We start from the raw sequence: 27,593 nt of genomic DNA on the forward strand, positions 1-27,593 counted from the left end.
CTAGCTTTGTACACTCTTCCAAGCTAACCATTTTTGGTTAGTATAATGTTTTGTGGACGTTTACCATAAGATGTTAAATCTGTCCAGTTCTCTGGATATTTATCGAAAGTTTGTAAATGTTCTGGTAATGCTGCTGCAATGTCACTGTCAGTGTTGTCATTTTTACTTTTGGGAATGTTACTTATAACATTTTATTAACTTTAGTATTCTTCTAGCTGAGAACATTATGTGAGAAACGTTCTAATAACTTTTTAATGTTGCACGTTTTTAGAACATTCCTGGAACATTATTTCTATAATGTTACAGGCTAACCTTCCTGTAACCTTTTTAAAATGTTGCCAAACGTGTTTATAACGTTCTCTGTTAGCTGGAATGCTATTTTCTCAGTGTCTTCAGGATGCAGAGTCATCTGGAACAGTTTTCTCAGTGCTGAACAATAGTTGCTGATTTGCCTTCATGCTGTGAAGCTCCAGCTTATCCCAAATCACCATCTCAAACAGATGAAGGCGTCATTGTCTTCGTTTTATTGATATTAAACAGTCAAATTGTAGTTTGTTTCACTTAGTACCCCCATGCCTAATTCCAGTGGTGGGCTAGAGGATTAAACTATGCTCTCTGGAATGATGGAGCACCATCCAGTATTTTTGGGATGAGTAGAAGATTTGGTGTTGAGGTGGGGTAGTGATCATCAAACATCCTGATCTCACTAATGATCTCACTCTTGATGTTAAATGCAATCAAATCCTTTCCTCACATTCTACTAACATTACTATAGCAATACTCAGAAACAAACTACAGTTCCTGCTACATTATTGACTAATAACTTACAGTTTATGTTTTTAGATTGGTTCTGCATTACCTTCATTAGTCTGCCCAGCATGCATTCCTCCTGCGTCGGATCGATACACGGACACTTTGGCTACAGCATACATACAGATTTTCTTGATATGTGCTGATTGTGCAGAGTAATGAGTGGTAGTGATGCTCAGGTGAAGAGATGATTAACCAGTAGGTAAAGTCATGGTCAGAAATTGACCAGAAGCCTGATTGTTTTGGTGTGTAGAGTGCAGGGCATGATGTCTCTGTGTATTGAGTTATGTAAGAGGGAAAAACTGAGCTGTACTGATGAATAAATTATTCCATCAACAAGACTCTCTCCCCGCGTGCCCTCTACCCGAGCACAGAGCATAAATATCCACAGACACAGACTCACTACACTGTATTGATTTCACATATTCATTACTACGAGTAAGTCTAGCTGGCTTTTATTGGTTCTTCAGCTGCTTGTGATTGAGAAAGTCTCAGGTTTTTGCTCATGGCTAGTAATGACTTTCAGTATCACAGGCTGGACCGAGGCTGTGCAATGTTGTTTTACACCGTTTAACCTTTATTTAAACAGAGAGGTCACACTAATACGTCTGGAGTTCTGTCCAAGCGGGCAAGTAAGCTTACAATAAACACTCCAGTGTGCCAGATACTGATGTGCTGTCACTTGGCCAGAATGTTAATGATGTTCTCCTTCACCCCAAGACACTGCAGAGTCTAAAAGCTCCTTAGAATGCTTTCCAACCGACCTTCTCCTCCAAGATGTTAGGATCTTAGTGGATTTTCCCAATCAGTTTCCTCTTTTGATTTCAGTTTTTAACAACTAAATAATAATAATATTTAGGCTTTGTGAATAACAGCAGTTGGGATTGCAGGGTTTTGCTTTGTGAGGAAGATGCCTTATCAGCATTCAACTCACTGCTTACCTTTGGCCTGCTCTTCACTGCAGGACTAAATGGTTACTTGCTGTACCGTTCCGTGCTGTAGCAGACCTGTGTGACGCTTTCTTTCTCAATTTGCTGTGTTGCTAAATCAGGAGCAGGAAGTGCACAGCATCTCATAATAATTGTGCGACACGTGCTGTCATCAGATGTGTCTAATGTTCTCGCCCTAACTTAACAGAATTAGCAAGTTAGCTTTAGGGGTGAACAATAGGGAATATTGATGAAATAATCTGTTTAAATAATTTTGGTTCAAATAGTTGAATAGCACTACATTCCTTAATCTAACTAGATATGAGCAGTGGATTAAATGGACTTGGGTTGTAAAGAAACATGATATCAAGTACAAACTGTTGTCGAATAGCCCACATCTTTTCTTCCCCAGCATTCTGAATACAGCGCTTTTAGCTGATTTTCCCAACAGGCTTACAATGCTAGAGATATGAGCATAGTGTTACCCATGTTAAAGAAATGTTTACTCCATTAACAAACAAAAAGTAGCTCCTCATTTCACTGGTAGAATTGTAAGGGCCCAAATACATTTAAACAAGGCACCACATCTAGAAATTAAGTCATAATAAGTCAAGTGAGGAGCATGAATGAATATATAGGACAGGAATTAATTCAGTGCAAATGCATGAATTCTGTTCCCCTATCCTACCTATTTGTTTGTATTCGTCAATTGATTTATTGTGACTTAATTTCAAGATAGCAGTGTCCAAAGATCTACCTGAATGTACTGTGTATATAAACAATTGTTTTCAATAAGCTACCTGTGCACTTTCAAAGCTCTCAGTGCCTCGTTTTTAAAGGTCAGGTATTTTGAGATTGTTAATGGAGTAAATATAGTCATTAATTTGCGTGGGTAACACTATGCCTATATCACTAGAATTGTAAGCCTGTTGGGAGCATTGGCTAAAAGCTATTTATTTTGGAATGCTGAGGGTGAATGGAGGTGGGCTATTTAACAAAAGTTATTATTATTAAGTTATTACTACTTATTATCATATTTTCTACAACCCAAGTCCATTTCACCACAGAGTTCTCCTTTAACATTCGGAATGGAAGGTGGTGTAAAAGGCCGTAGTGCTATGACTGATGACACACTGTAAGGGCAGGTCCTACTTTATTACTGCCAACTGGGACATTTCTCTACAGGGTCAGGTGCGTACATAGTAGAAGTCATGCTGTTTTTCTCTCTCTCTCTCTCTCTCTCTCTCTCACACACACACACACACACATATACACAAACAACGCAGTCTCATCTTATTGCCTACAGTGGTTCTCCTGTTATTGCAGAAATACACTGTATGAACAAAAGTTTTGGGACACTAGCACATTCAGTGTTGCCTTAGAAATTAAGGGTATTATAAAAAGTCTGTCTCTACTATACAAGAAAGGCTTTCTACTAGATTTTGCAGCATTACTGAGAGGATTTGATTGCATTCAGTGACAAGTAGGGATAGGCAATATTGTAAAAAAAAATATATATATATCCATATATCTGTTGTTTTATTTGTAATCTGACAACACCATTTAAAGTGATGCACTATTGTTTCTTTTATGTGAATTTCAGTTTTTTACAATTAGTATACAGCCCTCTTCAACCTTGGATGCCGTTTTGATATTAAACACTGTGAAAAGATAAAATCCTTGTAGTCCAGTAAAGTAAAAGTGCAAAATATGAAAATCAGTGCCACAAGTTTAAGTACAGGTACAGGTTTCTGACAGTAGCAAATGTCTGTCTTCTGAAATTCCCTCTGGCAGCTTTTATATGTAAAAATTTACAATTTGGATTATTCCATTTTGAAAATTGCATTAAAACAGTTATTCGATTAATCAAATTAATTTTATGAACCTCCCAGCAAAAACAACAAGCGTTAGTGAGGTCAAAATGTTGGATGATTTAGACTTTATACCCCACTAGCTCATGTCTGGCTTTAGAAATGGTGCCAGTTGGTTCATGTTTATCTACCCAAATATAGTCCTATAGACAATACTTGGTTTAGACAGGAATTAGACAAGCTGTGTGTGTGTGTGCTAGTTGCACCTCTGTCAGCAATGCACACTCTTAAATTAAAGTAGCTGAATGCTTTTAGTTTAATGGTTGAACACAAACATTTGGACATATTATAACTGCTGTAATAAACTGCTGGCTCATAAAAGGCAGTGGGAACTCTGTGCTCGTGCTTTTGATGTTATCCGGTGTTTTAATTGTTAGTTCCTTTGTGTTCAGTTATCAGTAAAGGGTACGGCTGCAGCTGCTGCTCAAACAGACGGCAGAATAAGCAGTGTCCCTGCAGCCCAATAGATTGTGTGTGTTTGTGTTTCTCAAAGATGAGCCAGGCGGTGGTCTGACCACCTCGTTATCTCCAGGGACACAGGGTGGTCAGAGAGGTGGGAGGAGATCGCCCAGGCTGCTTAGGCCAGCTGATGAGGCCTGTTTGGGCAAAGAAACACCACAAAAAGACCATTCCGCAAAGCAATTACCCCCCTGATTACAAGAGAGACAGGAAAAGAGACAGAAACAGAGAAGAAAGACGTGAAGGAGAGTGACATAGGGGATTGTCCTAAAAAAATAAGTCTGTCACAGACAATCTATTCAATTTAAAATGAATGATTCAGATGTTCTTTCTTGATAGAAATGGCCAATATTATATTAATCAAAGTTAGATGTTTTATTTGTGATATAAAACATTGTAAGTGACTAGAAATTTGATTTTATGAAAAAAAAGCTGAAGTGCAGCAGAAGTGCTTCCCACTTCCAGGTATTTCCTAGGCTAGTATTGTTAGCCCATTGTGTGGTTTCTATGGTGTTGCTAGTTAGGTTCTATGCAGTTGATATTATATATCATGCATTTTCTATGGTATTGCTAAATGCTTGCTTAATCAGGATTAAATAGCTGTGGTGGTTGCTATGGTGTTCCTAGGTAGGTTCTATATGGTTGACATTATATATTATGAGCTGCCTATTATATTGCTAAATACTTGCTTGATGAAGATTTAATTGTTGCCTGGTGGTTGCTATGGTGTTGCTAGGTAGGTTCTATGCAGTTGATATGATAACTCAGGCATTTTCTATGGTATTACGAAATGCTTGCTTGTTCAGGGTTAAATAGCTGCAAGGTGGTTGCTATGGTTTTGATAGGTAGGTTCTATGCAGTTGATATGGTAAATCAGGCATTTCCTATGATATTGCTAAATGCTTGCTTGATCAGGGTTAAATTGTTGCCTGGTGGTTGCTATGGGGTTCCTGTGTTGCTAGGTAGGTTATGTGCAGTTGATATGATAAATGAGGCATTTCCTATAGTATTGCTAAATGCTTGCTTGATCAAGGTTAAATTGTTGCCTGGTGGTTGCTATAATGTTGCTAGGTAGGTTCTGTGCAGTTGATATGGTACATCAAACATTTCCTATGGTATTGCTAAATGCTTGCTTGATCAGGGTTACATAGTTGTGGCTACTGTGGATTTGCTTTGTTATCCCAGGTTCTTGTTGTGGTTGATAGGTGGTTGATTTGCTGTTACTAAGTGGTTGCCATAGTAAGTGATTGCTATGGTGTCTTAAATGGTTGCTATAGTGTAATTGTGTAGGTGATGCTTAATGGTTGCTATGGTATCCCTAGTAACATCTACAGTGTCTACTTAAGAAAACAGTGTCACTTAAGAAACTATTTAGGAAAAAATATTATTAAATTATGAATTAAGAGCATATTTGAGGATGTCTTGTAACAAAATGTAACGTTATACTAGATAACATTATTGGTCCACAGTTTGAGGTTTAGCCCTAAAACAAGCTATAAGAAAGTGAATGAAATATCAATTTTATTGAAAATGTAAACTCATTTAGGAGCAACAGCAGGAAAAGACTGAGTAAAATATGGTATAATAAGATAATGGTGTAATCGGATGTTCAGTCAGCTGCTTGTTAGTGTGTGGTTTATGCAGTGCACCTGGCTGCTGTTTACAGGCTCTGTATAATTGGTCTAAATCTGTCTGTTTGTGCTGTATGCAGCCGTTCAGTGATCTAGAAGTACTGACAGTACCCATGAAAATGCATTGTGACATAATGTGTCGTGATAACAGTAATATAAAGTTATATATCTCACATCTGCTGTGGCGTCTCATGCTTTGAAAGGCCTCTCTCTGTACAGCTTCATTGCAAAGCTCCTAAGTGCCTCGGAGACAGCGGTGATGTTACTTAATTATCTATGTCACATTATTAATACCGGCCACGGATCCCGACTAATTTCAGCAGGTTGTACAAGGTGTCAGGAAATGATGGTTTGTAATTTTCCCGCGGGAACATTTTAATTGCAGTGTTTGTTCAGATGGAACTGTCAGATTCACAGCATGTTCCTTTAAAGTCTTCACCCCTGCTTTTAGGCAGAAAGGGAGAGACCAAGGTCAACTGTTGTGCCTCTGGAGCGAGTGCGTCCTAACACACACACATACACTCAGTGGCTCTTACACCTCCAAACATAGGCATTAGCATTAGCATTAGCGCTGGGTTTGTAACAATTGATCAGCTTTGTTTGGACAGTTTTGTGAAGTTATTCTGAACGTTTTTTTATTTTCTTTAGCTTTGCTTTATTGCGTCCATCAAAAATGTGTTATGGTAGGTTTCTTAAATGGTTCTATAAACAGATATAGGTGAGCCAGAAGAACATTCACAATCACATCTCTGTTACATATTTGTTACAATGTGATTCTTCTATGGCATCACTCAAAGAACCCTTTGAAGTCCTTATATTTATAGTTGAGTATATACTGTATGTACAAAGAAACATTATAAAACGTTTTAGATAGACCTCAAAAATGCAGAACAGCAAAATGACTGAAAAATTTCACAGATCTTGAAGCCTTTTACTTGGAAAAAAAGGGGGTCTGACTAAATATGGATCAAACTTTTTTCCTATAATTTTGCTTTCAGGCCCTATTTAAAAGTATATTTAGAAATTAGGTCTTCTTTGACTCTTATTTATTAACAGTAACCAAATGTGTAAAAAGTATTGACATTCATTACTCTCTAGGTAGAAGTATAGATACTAGGGTTTAAAATGCTTGTAATGTAAGGGGGAAAATGCCATTAGGGGAAAAGCTCAGGTCACACCACAGGGTCCTATAGAGCACTAAATGAGCTAAAATGAAATAGGAGTAACAGGGCTATTTTTAAAATGTAAGAAGTAGAAAGTTCAGATAATTATGTGAAAATCGTTTGGAAAATAATTGCTGCTGTAAAGTATAGATAACCAACTAAAGTAAGATAACAAAGTATTTGTACTTAGTTACTTGACACATCTGACAGTAAATTGTACGTTGTGAACACCTTGTTCTCTTCTCTGTTTACAGACTGCTGCAGATCACTGCACCCCAGCTGGTGCTTTAATCGCTGTCCAGGGTGCTGAACTCCTAAACAACCACCCACTGCTGCTAACGGACCTCTGCTGACCTTCCTCCAACCACCACAGACTAACGCGTACCACACACCTTCGCAGCAATGGATGAGGGGTACCGAGACCGGACAGCCTTCATCAAAGGCGCCAAAGACATCGCTAAGGAGGTGAAACGGCAGGCGGGCAAGAAGGTGGGCCGCCACGTGGACAAGATGTCCGATGAGTACACCAAGCGATCGTACACGCGCTTCGAGGAGGAAGACGATGACGATGATTACCCCGTCCAGGCGCAGGACGGCAGCTACTACCGCAGCAACAGCCGTGCCAATGACGACGAGGGTGCCCACAGCGACTCCACGGAGGGCCACGACGAGGATGACGAGATCTACGAGGGCGAATACCAGGGCATCCCTCGCAACGACTCGGTGAGCAAGGCCGACGGGCAGCCAGGCGGAGCCCCCCACTCACAGTTCCGGGACATGGCGCAGTACGAGGGCGAGAGGCGCAAAGACCAGGAGGAGCTGGCCCAGCAGTACGAGACCATCCTGCAGGAGTGCGGCCACGGGCGCTTCCAGTGGACCCTCTACTTTGTGCTGGGGCTGGCTCTCATGGCCGACGGCGTGGAGATCTTCGTGGTGGGCTTCGTGCTGCCAAGTGCTGAGAAAGACATGTGTCTCTCCGAGCCCAACAAAGGCATGCTGGGTAAGTCATCTGTCACCCTTCTCCTGCTCTAAGGTTTGTTTTCACAGGTGGTACACAAATCACCTCTTGAAAATGAGTTGGAAATCCATTAGACAAGTATAAGGTTTTAAGCTTGACAAGCTGACCTGATTTCTTGTAAAATCAATAAATGAAAGCACTAAGCAAAAAAACACTGAACAGTAGGTAGGGCTTTGGTCAGGTTGGGCAGTATTCACTTGTTTTATACCATTTCAAAATACTGCGGTGTACAGTATTACCAGTGTTTACATGGCTACCATTCCATCTAGTTCTGGGTTGATTTAAAACTGAAAAACAATCAAATACAAAGTTCATATTGTTTACTTGTCCTTATTGCTATCTTACACCCTGCCAACAGTCTATATCTGACTATTGACAGTTGTCAGGGTTATGATCCTTCACTGGTGCACCTGTGTTTTTTGTTGCCAAGATAGCAATATAGCAATATTTTACCTGAACACACCTCACTTCCAGACCACCATGTCCATCAGCGTAGATATATTTGTAAGTGTCTTTGCTATTTTAATGGCGCAAGTGCAAGCCATGAAAATCATTCCTTTTTTGGTGACGTAAGTGCCGCAGTCCACAAACCCAGCTTTTACATAGAATACAGAATAAAATAACATTGCTGTTCCCTTAAATGACCTGCTTGTACACCTTCACAGCGCATAATAGATAGATAGATAGATAGATAGATAGATAGATAGATAGATACTTTATTGATCCCAGAGGGGAAATTCTAGAAAAATATCCTTAGGATATAAATACGATGCACACTAGGTGTGTGTAGTAGCACAGAGATGATAAATAAACGTGAAAAAAAAAAACACTGCACTGTTTAAATAGCAATACGCCAAAGTCAGAGGGCACCTGCCTCTTAAAGGGGATTGGCAAGTGACACGCTGATTGGTTTAGTTCACGATATGCCATAAACGCTCCCATGATTAATTAAGAGAATTCATTTATGCCCTTTGTGCAAAATCAAGTTGTTTGGAGCACGGTTGACGACTCGCCTACGGAGTGCTAAAATAGGGCCCTGTTTTTTGGTGTGAAAATGTTATTATTTTTCCATTTAGACAAATTAAAAAAAACTCATGAAATTAATAACATTTTAATTTCTAAAATATGCAGATACCTTGCACACCTGCCTATAGCTTACACTATGACAGAGAATGCTGGGCTTCTGTGCAGTGTGCATTAAATCATTAAATCATGTGCAAACAGAAACAGGCCTCGAACAGCGATCAACAGTATATTCCTGCAGGCCAATGTCCGTTCACATTTCATGGCCAATACACCATCTGTCAGATCCATTGAGTGAAGGACACGCAGTGAAGAGCGGCCTGCTCTCCGCTGTCTGAACTCCACACTGCGATGACGCATTCAGAGCTATAATTAACAGGCAGGAAAGAAACGGCTTCACAATGCAGCGGGTGCTGCAGCTCCAGAGAAGGATGCTGGCTGAGAAACGACCTCCAATCATAAACAAGCAGTGCTCTAAAAGAAACAGAAACCTTGTATGTTAGGTTTTACTCTAGCTGAAAAGAAGGAAATATACAAATATATTATTACATTTTTGGTGTAATGTGCATCTAACAGCTGTTCTTCGTGTCTAAATTCCATGATGAATGTACCAATAGAAATGCTCTAAAGTTACTTAATCATTTATGATAATAAATAAAATGTTTTTACATTGACATCTATTAGAATTTACGAAATAGAGAAACACGTACAGTGGTATTCACACCCCCTAATCCTTTTCACATTTTGTCACCTAACAACCACAAACATGATGTGGACAGATTCGATCACCTTAGTTGTAGATTTCTGCAGCTCCTCCAGAGTGACCATGGTCATCTTAGCTGCTTCTCTGATCAGTTCTCTTCTTGCTCAATCTGTCAGTTTTGGTGGACAGCCATGTCTTTGTTGGTTTGCATGTGTAGAACACTTTTTCCATTTTTGGATGATGCTTGGGATGACTAATTTATTCTGAGATTAAAATTTTGAAAACAATTTATAGTTTTCATTCCACTTCACAATTATGTGTCACTTTGTGTTGGTTTATCACTTAAAATCTCAATAAAATACATTGAAGTTTGTGGTTCAAGGGGTATGAATACTATTGCAAGCCACAGTATTTTAAGAAAATACCATAAAAAAACAGAAGGTGTCCCATTATTTTTGTTAATATAGTGTACGTATTATCTGTAGCAGTAGTAGTTGTGAATAAAAGTCCATTCAGTGTGTATGATATAGTGTGTGTGTTGGTTCTCCCACTGGTACTCTGTGCTGAGTGTGTGTATGTGTGTGTGTGAGTAAACGTGTGAGTTAGTGGTTGCATCACTGCACATGCTCACGTTTCTTGTGTGTATAGACCTGTAAGCAGGCACACATACATTGCTCTACATACAGTGAGTGAGATGTCACGATAGTGTGAGTCACTGCAGGGATATTTTAGTCTCCTCTGAAAGCTTTGTATTAGGTGTTGGAAAGCTCTGACCCACTTCAGTTTGACTTTGAGGAATCAGGTTTCATCATGATTCAGTACAATTCTGTTACCGTGATCAATACGACTGGAGGAGCTTTTTTAAAATTATATAATTAATAATACTATACAAACTCTTTTTTTGCATATATCGTCGCTGTTCAGTACAAAAAGTATCTTAAAACAGCGACATTGCAAGAGAGAAATAAAACCTCCAACTTTTAATGAAGTCAATGTAAAAAGAGATTATTTCAAATCAATTTGGAGAATTTCTATTCGTCGATGACAAAAAATGTAGCGATACCGGTACTTGTTTTTTATTAGACAGCTACAAAATATATATTTAAGAATTACATTTTGAGTACATTCTGTTTGGTATCATATATTGATTCATTTATAAATTCGTTATGAGTATGGTGAGCGGCAAACCATCTTAGAATGTATTCTTGGGCTGCCGTCTTTCAGTCCATAGCCAGTCTAAAGCCATCATGTTCCAGCAGCTTCCACATCATGGCTGTAGAAAACATGGACAATGCAACATTTCTCAAAAGTAAAGCCACCACAAGTCAATCGCCTTTTTTGGCTGATTGAATTATCTTGTGTAGCTCTTTCTATCACAGAATGTTTTAAATGCAGTATCTGCTCTGAACTGTCTTTCCATCTCCAGCTCTAATTCCAGTTAGCTCTTCCTGTTCTAATATTGTCTCACTTGTTATTTTCCCCCTAAATTCAGTTATTAAAATATTACTCTGTCTTACTTTATATCGTAAGAATTTGGGGTTTGATGTAGAAATTAAGTGATTGAAAACCTTGACTGGAACCAAGTCCCAAGCAGTGGTTAGGCCTAAACTTGGACTACACAGAATTTTGCTGCTCCTAAATCCGCACTTTTACTGTGGAAACAGGTGCTGTACAAACTGGATATTCAGTCAAAAATCACATTTGCTTCTGGTCCTTAAGGCTGAGCTGCAAATTCAATAAAGATGGCCCAAGACACCTGGTTTGTGAGAAAGGGGCAGGTCTCGCAAATGAGTAGGAGGTCTGGCTCTGCCTCTGGTCTCTCCTGTGCAGACTTTGCTTAACTTTATTCGCCTTCCAGATTTTCTACAGCAGGGGTCAGTAATTAAGTTTGGCCACGGGCCAGATATTTTCCAAGCCATTAAGTGGCAGGCCACAATTTAAAAAAATCTGTTTTAGAAAATAAAGTGTAGTGGGATGGAGTGCTACAGACTAGTAGCTCTCTAGCTCAGAGGATTGTTGAACATAATTGCAAAACAGTTAATCACACAGCAGATAAACCCAAGAAGAAAGGAAAAATAAAAAAATAAACACACACACCGCTCCTCACATGAAATCGAACCCGTGTCGTCAACCCTTTTGGAGATAGAGAGCCCAAGAATGGGCAGAAAAACGAGAACGGGCGGAAACTAGGATTATTCTAGGATCTTCCTTCTCAGATCTGTTCTCTTTCCGATCTGTTCTCTTTTTGATGTGTACTCTTTTTCTCTTTCTGTACTGTTTGTTGTTCATTCCACTAAGTTGTGTCAATCAAACACGGTCCAACCACACTTAGAGGAAGTTAGGAGGCCTTGAACTTGTCAAGTTATAGACATTCTGGAGCAGTGAGCACCATTAAATTAATAAGCAAAGTGGGTGTATTGTCCAATTTATGCCCCAAATTCTTGTTTTTAAAATACTGTGATGTAGTTTATCACTAAACAAAAACATGCCCTTATATTAATTAGCCCCACTTAAACATGTAAGTGCATTACTGTGTGTGTATGTGTGCACAAGAGTATTTGTGTATTTGTGTGTTTATGTCTGCACAAGGCCCTTGGTCTCTCCCCGTTACACAACCATCCTGACTCATGCTGGAGTGCCTCTATGGCTCTACTGGCTTCTCCTCCACTCCTCCACTGGGTCCTAGAGCTCCACATGAGCACACGTGCCCCCAGCTGCAGCTCCGCAGTGCCAGCACTCACATGACACTCTCCAATCAGAATCGTCAACGTGTGTCTGTGTGTCAACGTGTGTGTGTTTGTGTGTCAGCGTGTGTGTGTGTGTGTGTGGGCTGGAAGTGGCTGTAGAATCTCCTCGCTCTCTGCACACACAGCGGGCCATCCCTGCATGTCATTCCACTCTTCATTTCACACACGATCTGCTGCGTGGAAGACATTACCATAGAGACCATTTTTCATCAGCTCCTGTAATATCCTCATTCGGTTCAGAGGGAATACAATACACTGGTAATTAGACCATTTCTAGACAGATCCAAACTCATTCCACATTTACCCTTTAACATCATGTGTGGAGCACTGGGTATCTGACTGTAGCGTCTGTAAAGAAAGGAATTATTTGCCCTTGATCAAATCTTAGAAACCTCCTTTCATGACTTCCTCTAAAAATGTACATTTTATCAATTAGAATTTATACATTTTTTATCATACTAGTAAGCTACTAGGGTAGCTTAAATTTGCTTTGGTTCTTTTTGTGTGAAATTGCAGCTATCCTCACAATGAGGTGTGATTCTTTCTGCTTTTGGATTTTTTTTTAACAGCAGGTGTCACCTAGATGCCCATGTACTGGCTAAAATGATTATTTGTCTCAGATAGACAAACGTTAATAGTAAATAGTTAATAGTAAATAGTAAATTACTAAAAACTAAGTGCTAAAAATGTTTTGTATTGTATTCTTGATGATATTTTTGGTGTTGATAAATGGTTGCTAGCTTGTTGCTATGATGATGTTGGGTGTTGGGATACAGGCTACACCTTTTATATATTAAATTATTTGATATAATAAAATGACCATTCTAAAAAAAATAAATAAATATCTATATCTATATATATATACACAAGTTAGTTGCTGTTGCTAAGGGCTTGCAAGGTGGTTGCAGATAGTTGCGCTGATATTTAGGTCATGATATTCAGGTGGATTTCAGGTCATGGCTGTGTTACTTGTGTATTTGTCACATTACAAGTGTGTGCTCACTAGTGTGTATGTGTTTTTGGTCACTGATGGCAGACAAATGGTAAATATGGTTGTCTTCATTAAAAATTTTAAATAATAGTAAATGGGCAGTGGGGGTGTGCCATATCGAATCAAACGCAATGATATTGCCAACATTTTTGAGTATTGTGAAAGATATTATAACCTAAAATATTGTGCCTTATCGTCTACCCCTAATTATCACATCAGAGTTCTACTTTTTTACTGTTTTTAGTAAAAGAAAAATTCACACTGTTCTCATTTCCTATTATATATCTACTAGAGACAAATATTTCTGTCCAGTATCATTTATTTTACTTCAGTCCTGGATATATGGAGATATTTAGAGTGCTTTATTATTATCATGACATTCTGGATCATTGATTTCTGTTACAAATCTGATAAAATTCTTGTATTTTTTAATATCTCAGTTAGGGGTGTGCCATATCATATTGTAAACAATAATACAGTTTGCGTATTGGTCATATAGCCAAGAGTATTGTTATAGCAAAAATACCACGAAATATTGTGATATTATTTTAGGGCTATATCGCTCACCCTTAATAAACATTGATAGTTTGGAGTTTGGGATCATCAGATCTTTTTGAAGCTGTGACTGCACCACATAGAAACACATCAGTTTAGAAATTCTGGCTTTGTTGCAGTAAGTCAATATTTCCATGTATCAATCAGCAGTCAGCATGTTCTGAATGATAGAAAGAAAGCCTTTTCTAGGGAATCTGTATCTGTGCTGTGGTGAATGGCCTGGGGTTATGTTTCACCACTGAGCTTATAAACATGGATATGGTCAGTTCTCTTCTATCACACTGCTGTGGGGTTCGCACACACGCACTATAAAAACACAAAACCAATAAATAGACAGCATTAGTCAGGTCCAGTAGGAACACACGTGTGTACAGTAGCATGTGGTGGTTTGGGCCTTAATAATCAATATGTGTGTTATGTTGGATGTATTAAAATTTTGCCCATCCTTTCTAAAGGCTTCTAGTTCTGTGAGATGTACTGATTATCTGAGCTTATGTGATGTCTGCCTGCACCTGTTGAGATAGATCTGTGGATCATTGACGTGTATTTAGGATCATTATTGTGCTTTGTGAGCTTTCAGAATTGTCTGGATCCTTTCTTTCTTTTACCAGTGAAATATATTCCTGTACCACAGGCCCAACACATAAATGATGCACCCCTTTGTTGATAAGTACTGTAAATTATACACTGACTACATCCATTGAAATTTTGGAACTTTGTGTCCTAAAGGCCCTGGTTAGACTTGGATAAAGCATCCTCTTGGAACTCAAGGAAGTGTTGGTGTTTTTTCTGCGTGGGTAGGATGGCCCTCACTAAAGCTTGCTTAAACTCTATTTGTTGGAATGATTTTATTGATAACATACTGTAAAGCTTGTCCAGCTTGGAGCATTGGTAGGTCAATCATTCATCATTGAACAGTAAGGATACAGAACAACATGTGGAATAATTAATTTTACCAGCAGCACAGAGGGATTTTTTGGAGCAGGAAGTGAGAGGAGGCGGTCTGGTGCTGTCTGCGGTTTGTGTTCTGTCTATTTTCTTTGTCACGGAGCGCTGGGTGCCGAACAGTCTCTCTGTTTCTCTCTGTCTCTCTCTCTCTCTTTAGCTATAAAGAAGTCCCTGCCTCCGGCACATCTGGCTGTGACGCAGAGAGAGAGAGAGAGAGAAAGAGAGAGAGAGAAAAAGAGAGAGAGAGAAGAGGAGAGACAGATAGGAGAAGGGAGGGAGCATAAAGAAAGAGATGGTGGGTGAGAGAACGAGAGAGGGAGACAGCAAGAGAGAAAGAGAGAGATATACAGGGAGGGAAGCAGACAGTGCTCTCGCAGAAATGGGGAAAAACACTATAAATAGTGCCACACCCCTCCCCTATCCATCTTTCCCTCCCTCCCTCTCTCTTTCTCTCTCTCTCTCTCTCTCTACCTCCTCAGGCTGAAGCTGTGTGTTCTTCTGTCACTATGCTGGAGACTCACACAGCCTCCCTTGCATTTCCTCTCTCACTCGCCCCTCCCCCACTCTCTCTCTCCCTTCACACTTTCTCTCACTCTCTCCATCGTTCTCTTTCTTTTTCTCTCTCTCCCTCCCCCTCTTTTTCTATTTGGTGGTAGCTCAGCTGTCTCCAGGCTCCTCCACCCTCCCACCTCCTCTGAGACTCCCACGGCGGTGACGCATATGGGCTCCTCCCACTCAGCCATCACCAAGCAACAGCTGAGCCCCGATTGGCCATCCAGAATGGCGTCACTGTGGTGATGGTAGTGTGAAGCAGAGGCCCTTCTGTAAGACTGAAGCGTGATGCTGAAAATGAGGTTAACCACAGCGCACGCGGTCAGTCCAGATAGTGGCACCTGGAGAGCAGCATCACAGTTAACCCTTTTAGGCAGAAGAAAAGCACATGCTGGCATGAGTTCATCAGGAACACTACTGTTGCTGGGGGTTTTACATACTGTAGTTTTAGTGTTGCCATGAAAATACTCAATTAAGACTGAATTTGTGGTCAGAAACTGGTGGTTTTTGGAAAAATGGCCAGTGACTATTTGGTGATTTTGACCAGTCATGGCCAGGAGAAGGTCCCTGAACAAACGAGGCAGTGATTAGGATCAATCACAGCCAGGGGAAGGTCTCAGAACAAATGAGGCTATAATTAGGACCAATCAGGGTCTGTGGTAGACACATCATAGTAAATGTGAGGTCTCAGAACTCAGAACAGAAGTCAGGAATCATGGACCACTAGGGCAATAAGAAACATCACAGACAAAAGGAGGTCTCAGAACAAGTAGGTAGTCATTAGGATCAATCCTGGTCAGAGGGTGGAGGTGACTAGGACCAGGCAATGTCACAGGGAGGTCTTAAAACAAATGAGGTGGAGATAAGGATCAGTCATTGTTAAGGGTCTTAATCTTAACAGTGGAGAGGAGGCCTCAAACCAACAGTGAGTGATTTGGACCATTTATGATAAAGGGGATATCAGACAAATGAGGCAATGATTAGTATCAGTTCCAGTCAGGTGTTGAATTGAACCAGGTGTGGTCAAAAGTAAGCCCCAGGACAAATCGCAAATGGGGGGTGGTGGTTGTGGTGTCAGAGCAAATTAGGCAATGATAAGGACTAATCACTGTCAGGGGGAGGTCTCGGAACAACAGTGACAAGAAAACAATTTAAAACAATTGAGACAATAATTCTCAACATATTTAGTGGGAGGTCTCAAAATGTGTACAATAATGCACAATTTATTGTGAACAAATGAGACACAAAAAAGGACTTATATAATTTAAGAGAATGTCTTACAAAAGGAATGTTTAGTTTGGGAAAGAAAGAACTAGCATGTGCTTACTCTGAAATACATGAAGGATCTTTTTGAACTGCTGCTAAATATTTTGAAGCTTAATATGCTTGAAGGAAAACACTAACTGACAATAATGTTACATCAAAGTACATCATATCCTTACACATCTTGTGCTATCATTACGCTAAATGATGTGAGAGAGGGTGGGCCATTCAAAACACCCAGAAAAAAAAATTTAATGTTTAATGTTGTTTATAGGGTAAACACTGTGCTACTCAGGATCCCCCATTTTTGGGGAAACCCGTCCCCGTTTTGCTGCCCCAGAGTTCAGCGCTTCTCTGTTTAGCCTGCCTCTGGACATGCTGAAACATCTACAGCCTCAGATCTGTACTCTGCAGCTGCTGGGATGAAATGCTGTGGGTCTTTGAAATCAGCACCGTGGACAGCTCCATGGTTTGCCTTGGCGGCCTAAGCCAGGAAAGTGGAGGCAGATAACATTAGCATTGCGCTGCTGCATTGCAGTGATGGCTATCTCCACTTGTCATCGTCGGCTATCTGCCTTGGTGGCCTGTTGTGTGGCCAAGGTGAGAGAGTGTGGACAGTTGCACAAATTCGCAGCTCCACAGCCTGAGTGACCTTCTCCTCACTGCTTTATCTCAGACTGCAGGAGAAGGACATTACCCTCTTTACAGTGTTTTGCTGATAGGCAGAAGAAGCCTTATAGAAAACTTAATCACCTCAAAGCCACAGCAAGATTTGTAATGCACCTTAGTTTATATGAGTGGGCATATTAGTATGTTATCCTTTTGAATACTTTTAAACCTCAGTTTATTGTAGCTGTCAGATTAAAATTTGACAAAAAAGACCTCCAACCTCATCCTTCATGTTTAAAGCATTTCTACTGTTGTTATATTATAAGTTACAGTTGTTCACAATTAATGTGCACTTTTTGGGTTATCCCATTAATGTTAAGTTTTCCAAAACTACATTTTTGATGCTATATTTTATAAGATTTTCTGTGCTGTGCTGTGCTGATCGGGGAAACATCTAGAGGAGGCATCACAGACTGATAAATCTTCTTCAGTGGTTCAGGCCATCCATCTTATTATTATCCCTCCTTGCCAGGATCACAGGAGGATTGTAACTACCTAAATCATTAGGTGCAAAGAAGGAATACCCCTGCTATTCTGTTTTAAATTATTTTTTATTAATAAACTGCTTTGGATTGCATTTAAATCAAATGTATTTATGTACATTTTTGTTTTCCTAGATGTGCTGTGCAGTCTATTCAACCTATATCAACCTCATGATGTGTTCCTAAGGATGACAGACAATAATAGTGTAAATAAATAAAAAAGAAAAAATGAAACAAGTGAAACAAAATGAAAAAAAAAACAAGAAATGAAACAAAAAGACTTTTGTTTCAGACAAGAAATTTGTATCGCCGTTGTGTATCGTAACTTAAAAAATGCAGATCGGCCCATCACTACCATCACTACAACAATCAGCTTGGCTCTCATATATTCTTAGTTATAAATGCAGCTAAGAAAAACTAGATAACTACTAATTCAGAGCAGGCAGAGCTATAACATTTGTCTTGATGAGCAAACATTTGTTTCCCTACAGAGTTTTAAGTGGGTTCATTATTGCCTTACCGTAGTTTTAGTTTGAGTTAGAAATGTCGAATGCTATTGAAGATTAGTTTCAGCCCTACAGACGCGCTAAAAGGGGACTGATGCAGTCTCAGTGCAGAAGGGCAGAGGCTCAGCCCCCTCTGGAGAGCGGCGTCTATCTTTGTAGGTGTACAATTACAGACTGAAGCCCATCTGTTGGAAAGGGACCATTATCGGTCCACCACTGACCAGTTATTATTAGAATGGTGGTCCTTTCCCTTGGTACAAAGATAGAAAATAAGTCCTGGTACAGTACTGGAACACATTTATCCTTTTAGTTTTTACTCTTATATTTATAGCTATGGAATTATGTTAATCCAGATACTGAAATACAGCCACAGCTGGTTATAGTTGGGCTAGTTTTGGCCTTATAATAAAAATAGAAATATTTACATTTCACACAATAGGTTGCACGTTGTGCCACATATTTGTGGCTGCGGTATAACTAAATAAGTTTTGGCCCATAATACACTTACCATTGCTGTAACTGACCTGAGTCAGTGTAAAGAAACATCACTGTGAGAAGACATGGATTTGGCTATTGTCACACAGATACAACTGGCTCAGGCGGGCCAGTTATTGGTGAAAATAAGAACATTTTAAAAGGTTAGCTACATGCCGACTGAGTTTAACCCAGTCACACCACACAGACCTTATTTAACCACTTAATTCTTTATTCTTTACACTATCACCTCCCCAACCTCACTTACATTCAAGTACATTTACTCATGATTAGGTATTCACATATTGTTATGCTCCTCCCCTTTTTGTCTAGGGGTGAGGAGGAGTAACAATAATGCATGTGATGAGGAGGAAGTGGGAGGACAACAATTGGCGGTAAAACAAAAGGAAATTACAAAAGTCAAAGTATAAATACAAATATACAATGGATCAGGAAATAAGTGAATAAACTGAATATAAAGAGAATAAAGCAATTAAGTATGTTGATAACAAAACTAGAAAGTGTATCTTAAAGAGAAAATAAATCAACAGAAACTGTAATGTCTAAAAGTGGACTAAAGGACGGTGCTAACGAAAAGAAAATAATAAAACCAAACTAAACTACCTAACCAAGAGCTAAACTAACCAAAATACAGAAGTAGCACCCGCCCCTAACCTAGTGTGTTTAAACAAAAGTGCTCCTGCGTGTGTGTAAATGTAGGGCGCCCATCTTACCTGTCCACACAGTAGACAAACAGAAGTGAGGTACAATAATTAGTGTGCTCAAACAATATGAGTTGTTACCAAAGTTTAGATTTAAGAGCTAGAGTGTAGATTTAAGTATACATAGGATCAGAATCAATAAACTCAGCACAATTGGACTAGAGTGCAACAAAGGATCTACACAGGATCAGAATGAACAAACTCACAGCACAACTGTTCAACAGGACTACCTCAACATTAACTGGGCAGCAAACACACTCACTCAGATGCACACACTATTAAACCGCTCTCACTCTCACAACCAGCGTTTGTATCTGCCACCTCGGATGCGCTCACACCGCTCCATGCTGCTGCGTGCCATGCGGCTCCTCTCAGGCTCCTCTTACACTGTAAGGCCCGCCTCTTCCTGTCTCAGTGCAGAGTGTGATTGGCAGATGCAGCCAAGCTGGAGGAGGATCTTCATTGGTGCTCAGCCAATCACCTTTCTCCATTAACGTAACCTACACAGAGAGAGAGAGAGAGAGAGAGAGCGAGCGAGCGAGAGACACGGGGGGGACAAAAAGAAAACCAAAACACACGTGCACTCGTTGCACGTAACACATATTCACATTCTCTTTTTAGAACTATATTTGTCACGGATGCACATTTATATTATATTTCTACATCAGTCACTTTCATAATAAATGTCATTGCACATCTATCTATCGATCTATCTATCTATATGTTAGGCCTAAAATGGAAAATCTGCACAAACATGCACATAGTATACTGAGTTCTAAGGCCTGAGTTTAGTTCCAGTGGCTTGAGGTTGATAGAACTGGGACAGTTTGGCCCAATAATACACTTGCTATTGCAATAACTGACCAATATATGTCTAAACTTTATAGTAGTTGGCCCAAAGTCATCACTGTGGAATGATGTAAACTTGGTTTTTGTGACTGAAACAGAGATTTTTTTACTAACTTTTAAGGCCAGATTTATCCTATAGTTCAGTTACCATAGCAAACCTGTAGCTTATGGTTGATATAACTGATACAGTTTTGGGCCTCAATACACTTGTAATTGGTGTATTTGGCCAAAAATCATCTACACCTCTCCTGATATTGTGTGTATGGGGTTTTTACACACTGTGCACGTTCAGTATATCCCAGTGGAAACGCTAGCTTGACTAATATATATTTCAGCCAAATAACTGTCAGCGTCTCTTAGCAGTAAATGTTAATTAGTCTTGGCCGAGCGTTCCTGTTAACACAGATCTTATATAATAAAGGTAATTCCAAGTGAAAGCTACATCTATATAAGCATTGTCCCGCTGTCTCCTGAACCCTGAGACGAGCAAAATGGCCTGCCTGGCTTCCGCACGGCTCTGACAAATGTAGGCGATTCAGAAGCAGCGAGATTATCAATAAAGCACCGGACCGGCGAGGTAGACTCTGTTAAAGACAGTGACAGTACGTCGATGGTGGCGCCGTCGGCCGAATGACTGTTCGTCTGCTGCCGCGGTGACTCATCGCCGGGCTCACACCCCAAATCACACAATCAGCGGGCGAGAGAGCCGAGCTGTCACACGTGCATATTTCAGGCCCGGCTCATTTGCTCGTTAGCACTGTAAGCGGTAAGGATGGAAGATTCTGTATAGATCAGAATCAGCCAACTCCCGTAGTAAATGTGTGACTGGAGTTTGGCCAAAGCTTCTTCCATCTGGACAATAAATTAGAGCCGATCTGTTTAGTAAAACACAACTAAAATTATTTGCAGCGAAACAAAGAGCAAGCATTATTACTAGGGCTATGTATTGTCAAGAACATGGCTATACAATACGTATCACAATATGGTATGGTAAATTGCAATGCATTGTGTACTGTAGTCTAGACAATGTATTGCAGGTCATTTTTAAATAATATTTTATGATAACTGTTATAGTATAAAAACTCTGCTTCAATCTGAGTAACATCCAATCAGAACAGTGGGATCTGCGGTCTACACAAAATAACACGTTGTTACCATTACACTACGCTAAAAGCTGTAGACTCGTTGTAAAGTCTTTTTAAAGGTATTTTACTCATGTAAACTGTACATTCTGACCTTTTGCCTGGTGTTTTTACCACATCTTTGTTTCAGCCCCTGATTGCCATGTCTGGCAGTGGTTTGACCCATGACTATTTTTTGGAATGTTTTATTTGGAATAAATAAATTCTGCCACTGCATCCAGCCTCATTTCCCATTTGTGGTGACAGTGAAGTTAGCCTAAAAAAATATTTGATTCCAAGTCAGTTCAAATTTGAAGTGTTAAGTTTCTTGTGTATGTTTTTGTAATTGTGAGAATTTCGTTATGATCCAGAAAATGTCTAAAGCTCCAGAATGAATAAAAACCTGGACTTTTTACTGTAAAAACTTGGACTGGAGTTTAAGAGACTTATGTTTAGGACTAGAAGGCCAGACCTCACTTCACTGGTTAGACAGGGAACAGGAACGAGATGGGATGATGTGGGAACTTCCATTACGAGACCAAGAAGGTGGATATATTTAAATAGAGAATGTATTGAATGTTAAAAATGTATTGAATGTTTTTTTCAGCATGTCAAATTCAGCAGATTAACTGCAGTGGTGCTGTAATATGTTGTTTTTTACTTGTTTCCTGTAGAGGGGACATTCAAACCTTTGCATATTCAAAGTGTGTATTTATAGTTTCTTAGCTAAAAAGACATTAGATTAGAGAGTATCAGTTTCCGCCTGCTTTTTTCAAATGAAATGCCTTAATCTAAACAAGGAGATTATAGCACCCCTCATACTTAAATCATATTAGAGACACTCTGTAACACTATATTAAATAAAATTAATGTCGGTATATTGAATGTTTAAGAAATGGACCTGGGCTTTAACTGCGATAATAAAATTATGTACAGCTTCTTCTGTGTTACAGCCTCAGCACCTGAACAGGACAATCTTTTTTTAAGACAGTGAGTTAAAATTGCAAGAGTAAATTCATACCTTATTGATAGCAATTATATTTATTATATATATTATTTAGCAAATATTTAGTAATTTGTTTACTTTTGATGTTATAGTTGAATGTAACAAGTGGGGGTGTACGCGAGTGACTTACATGTACATACATGTACATGTTACATGACTTACCTGTGTAGCCAAGATAGGAATGAACGTCTGACTGTTGACTGTTGTCAGGGTTTAAATCAGTCAGTGGTGTGCCTGTCCTTTCCGTTGTTAAGATAGCAATACACTGGAAATTTACCTGAACACACCTCACTTTCAGACCACCATTCTAATGCCGTTTCATCTGTGCAGGCACAAAAAAAGACTGTTGGCGGGGTGTAAGATAGCAATCACAACGTGCCTTGTGCAGGGTGTAAGATAGGGCCCATTGACTGTTTGAGTGCAGAAATGGCCTGGGCATTACCCTGAATGCAAAGTCACTGATTCTTATAAAAAAAGCAGAAGTGTTGTTTAGTAGAATACAGCATCAATGAAACAACACAAAAAGGGTTATATTATTTGTGCAATGCTATTTTGGGGAAAATAGTCTTTTCTGGCATGTTAGCTTCATTAGCAAAGAAGCCAAATCAGGCTTCCAGTGTGAGAATTCAATTTCTGGCTTAACAACAACTTTAATTGGTATGTTAAATATATATATATATATATATATATATATATATATATATATATATATATGACTGGACAAACATTTGTTTTATGCACTTTTTTAAAGGTTGAACATCAGTTGTAAAAAGCGCAATACAATTAAATTTGATTTGATTTAATGAATGTCTTTTTTCTCTTTCTTTCTCTCTCTCTCTCTCTTTTTGGCTCTCAGGTCTCATTGTATATCTGGGTATGATGGTGGGAGCATTCGTGTGGGGTGGTCTGGCTGATCGGATTGGTCGCAGGCAGACTCTGCTCATCTCTCTCTCCATCAACAGCGTCTTTGCTTTCTTCTCCTCCTTCGTCCAAGGATACAGCTCCTTCCTGTTCTGCCGCCTGCTCTCCGGTGTTGGGTAAAATATGATATTTTACTGTGTTCTTACAAACACTGTACAGTAGCACATAATCCACTTATACATAGGTCCAATATGTCTTATATGGCAGTCAGGTAAAGGACATTATTTTAGCATTACTTATTGTTCCCAGATCGTTCTAAAAACTGTTCAATTAAAAAAAAAAAGTAAAAAAAAAATACATTTTGAAGAAAGTAAAAGTACTTTTTTTCTTATCTCTGTGTGTCTCTTTACCCCTCTTTCTCAATCGTTCCTGGCTACAGGATTGGAGGTTCAATTCCCATAGTCTTCTCATATTACTCTGAGTTTTTGGCTCAGGAGAAGCGTGGAGAGCACTTGAGCTGGCTCTGCATGTTCTGGATGATTGGAGGAATCTACGCTTCAGCCATGGCATGGGCCATCATTCCCCACTATGGTAATAATACTTCCATTATTTTAACATTACAGTTACAAAAAAAATCATTATCATAATGTATGGGAACAATCCCACCCTCACTAATGACATTATTGTTATATATGGTGGCAATATCACCCCCCACTATTAACATTATAGTTATATACTGTATATTAACAGTGCCATCCTCACTACTGACATTATAAATACATATTCTGTTGGTAACAATTCTGCATTCACTAATAATGAGTGATGTATATTGTATGATCATAGTCACAACGCTTTCTGTCTCACTGTTAACGTTGTTATATATGGTAACAATCCCATCCAAATTAAAACAGTTCGTCCCTTACTAACGCCATTATCTTTATGTTAACAATCTTACCTTTGCTATTTTCATTATCATTATATATGGTGACAATCCCACCCACACTACTGACATTATTGTTACAAATGGTAACAATTCCTCCCTCGCTAATGACTTATGATGAATGATATATATATATATATATGATAACAATTATATATGTACTAAAGCCATTATCTTTATATATATTATTAATCCCACCGTCACTAATGACATACAAATGCTTTCCTCTTTACTAATGACCTCATAGGTATATATGTTAACAATCGTACCTTTAATAATCCATTGTTTTCGTAATTACATTACCTTCATATATGTTAACAATTTCACCCTCACTATTTACATTATCATTATATACAAAAACAATCTTACCCGTGCTATTTGCATTATCATTATATATGGCAACAATCCCACCCCTATTGTTATATATATTACATCATTATATATATATTCACAATCTTCCCTAGCTGACATTACAAGTATATATGATCACAATCCAACCCTCACTCTTACCATAGTTATTATATTTAGTTACATTAAAACCCTTAATGATAACATAATACTGTTATTTATGGTCACAATTAACATCATGGTAACATTTCTGACTTTACCACAATTATTGTCATCCCCTGCTCCAGTAAAACAGCTCTGCCCTCACCACTGTTATCATCCTCCACGGCTGTAGTATTCCCAGTGAGTACAGCAGGCTGAGGAGTAATGCTGTGAAACAGGATTCCCTGTTATGTAATTTAGAATCCCCAAGAAAGATTCAAACATAAATTATTTGGAGGCACTTTCAGACGTTCCCTGAGCCTAATATAGCAGTGTCTAGTTAACTCTTTAAAGGTAGAAATTCAGCTCTAAAGCAGACGAAACAGGGCTGGGATGAGATGTTGTTCATGGTCCTGTTTGTGGCTTTGGCTAACATCTGTTTCTTTCTTTGTTTCTCCAACCAGGATGGAGCTTCCAGATGGGTTCAGCCTACCAGTTCCATAGCTGGAGGGTGTTTGTGCTGGTCTGTGCCTTCCCCGCGGTGGCTGCCATCGCAGCTCTGAACACCATGCCAGAAAGCCCACGCTTCTTCCTGGAGGTCAGTGACTCAGCAGCAGCACAAAACTCCAGATGACAGATCACATTCATCTTATACTGTCCCAAAATCAAATTTACACACACTACCACAGTCTACCACAGACATCTTTATTGTCTGAAATGTTGCTTCTTTGAATTTGAACTGGAATTACAATAATTTGGCTTATAGTAAATGGAAATGCATAGTTACCAGTTTAGCATTATGTAGACTGCAAAAACAATATAAGCAATATTGAAATCTGTTTTATAGTAGTTACGTACAGTTTACCATTTTTATATTTTATAGCATTTTATAACAGTATGCAATTACTTATCTTGCTAATTTGAAATCCATAGAGTGGGTTCTATTAAAAACTGCTTTAAGGGATAGTTCCAGTTTTACCATATTATAGGTAACAGTATGCTATTACCTATCTCGCTAATATGGAATCCATAAAGTAGATTCTATTAAAAACAGCGTTAACTTGTTATCTATTTTAGCATTATACCTCCAGTTATATATATTTTCTATTTTAGGGCCACCTTATTCCAAAAAGTTTCTTTGTAATAATAATAATAAAAAAAAATAATAATAATAAGCTTTATTTATATTGCACCTCTTATACATAAAAATGCAGCTCAAAGTGCTTCACAATAAAATGAAATAAAACAGCAAAATGTAAAATTAATATAAAACAAATGAAACAATTAAAAAATAACAATGTAATAAAATAGTAGTAATTAAAAGACATTCATATTAAAATAAAATATAGAATAAAATAGATAAGACCAACAAAGTCAATCAAATAAAAAAAAAAAAATTTAAGCAGAACAGAAGCTAGTAGAACGCTAAGCTAAACAGGAAGGTTTTTAGCTGCCTTTTAAAGCTAGTAACACATTGGTAAAGAGTTCCAGTCTTGGGCCCCCTTGGTAAAGCAGTCTTGGGCCCAATCCTATTTCTTTTTTGTTCCCCTACCCCTTGTTTTTGCCTTCCCCTTGGAACAGAGTAAAATCCTCTTGCACTTTTAGTAGCTTTTATTTTCTTTTAATTTCCATTCCAACATAAATGCTGCAGCCTCTACTGTCTGTTGCACCATTTAAAAGAGAACTCCAGTGTGAAATTAACTTTGGGTCTAGTAAAACATGATAGGGAGTACTAACCTTTTTTGATTGCAATAAGCAAGGAAAAGCCAAGGGAAACCAAGATAGTTTGGATATTGGGATGAACTTCTACTGATTTATTTTATGCTTATTAAAAAAAAAAATTAGTCGCCTGTGCCACCATCTTGCCAGTGATTTTTAGCCCTCTGTTTGGAGTGTGCCTCTGAAAAAATAGGATTGTGCCTTAGTCGTGTATGTCTTACTACAGTCAGCATATAATCATTTTCTATCTGGTGTTCTGGTTGTTGTGCTGCCTATCATGAGGTAGTAATGTAAGTTAACATCATCTTTTAACAGAATGGGAAACATGATGAAGCCTGGATGATCCTGAAACAAGTCCATGACACCAACATGAGGGCCAAGGGCTACCCTGAGAGGGTCTTCTCTGTAAGTACCAGCGAACGTCCTACAACAGCTCAGAGAAACGACCTAGAAACCGGGGATTCTGAATCGCTCCAATTAAAAAATGAATTATTCAGTCATGCTAATGAGCTTCTAGTTATCTGTTACAGCAGTGGAGGAGATCAAAGTGTCACCCATTTATGTGATACTTTTCAGTTTTGGAATTAGTTATATAAAATTATGCAAACTTCTGTTTGATCCCAAACTTTCAGTTTGTTTCTGTGGATAATGTTTGACACGTATCTGGCACGAACTGAATTGGGGGCTGGCAACTAAGTAATGCTGGATTTAAAACTGCAAGTTGTATGCAAGCATCCTCTCATTTTTTTGAGACGTGCCTCATCACATTCAGGAAAGCTGTAATATGTGACGTGTGAACACCACCTGTTCACCATCCAAAAATATATAAATGAATGTGCACACATACGGATTGCTAATTAATGTTAATTCATGTTCATACCTTATAAAACATTACAAATATGAGAAAATGTATGAATGTAGAAATCCATTAAACATTTGGCTGGTAAAATCATGTACACTTTTTTAATCTATGCTTTTGTCATGTTTGAGCTACCTGCTATGTTAAACCAAGCGTTCTTACACCAGTATAATGTTGTTTTTAATGTCAATTTTTAAATAGTGATTCATTTAATCCAAACGTACCTAACCCTT

The 27,593-nt window shown here is 38.7% G+C and overlaps 1 protein-coding gene across 2 annotated transcripts in view; it reads left to right on the top strand.

The window, feature by feature from the left end:
• The window catches only part of sv2a (synaptic vesicle glycoprotein 2A), a 63,275-nt gene that overhangs the window by 17,207 nt on the left and 18,475 nt on the right, over positions 1-27,593 (top strand). For both annotated transcript variants that reach the window (XM_007242151.3, XM_022668748.2), the window contains exons 2-6: positions 7,118-7,863; positions 23,349-23,529; positions 23,793-23,944; positions 25,247-25,380; positions 26,817-26,906. In XM_007242151.3, the coding sequence (XP_007242213.1) occupies positions 7,266-7,863; positions 23,349-23,529; positions 23,793-23,944; positions 25,247-25,380; positions 26,817-26,906 (1,155 nt within the window). In that variant the 5' untranslated portion in view covers positions 7,118-7,265. The remainder of the gene's footprint in view (positions 1-7,117; positions 7,864-23,348; positions 23,530-23,792; positions 23,945-25,246; positions 25,381-26,816; positions 26,907-27,593) is intronic.

The sequence above is a fragment of the Astyanax mexicanus genome, chromosome 1, assembly GCF_023375975.1.
Source record: "Astyanax mexicanus isolate ESR-SI-001 chromosome 1, AstMex3_surface, whole genome shotgun sequence".
NCBI classification, from domain to species: domain Eukaryota; kingdom Metazoa; phylum Chordata; class Actinopteri; order Characiformes; family Acestrorhamphidae; genus Astyanax; species Astyanax mexicanus.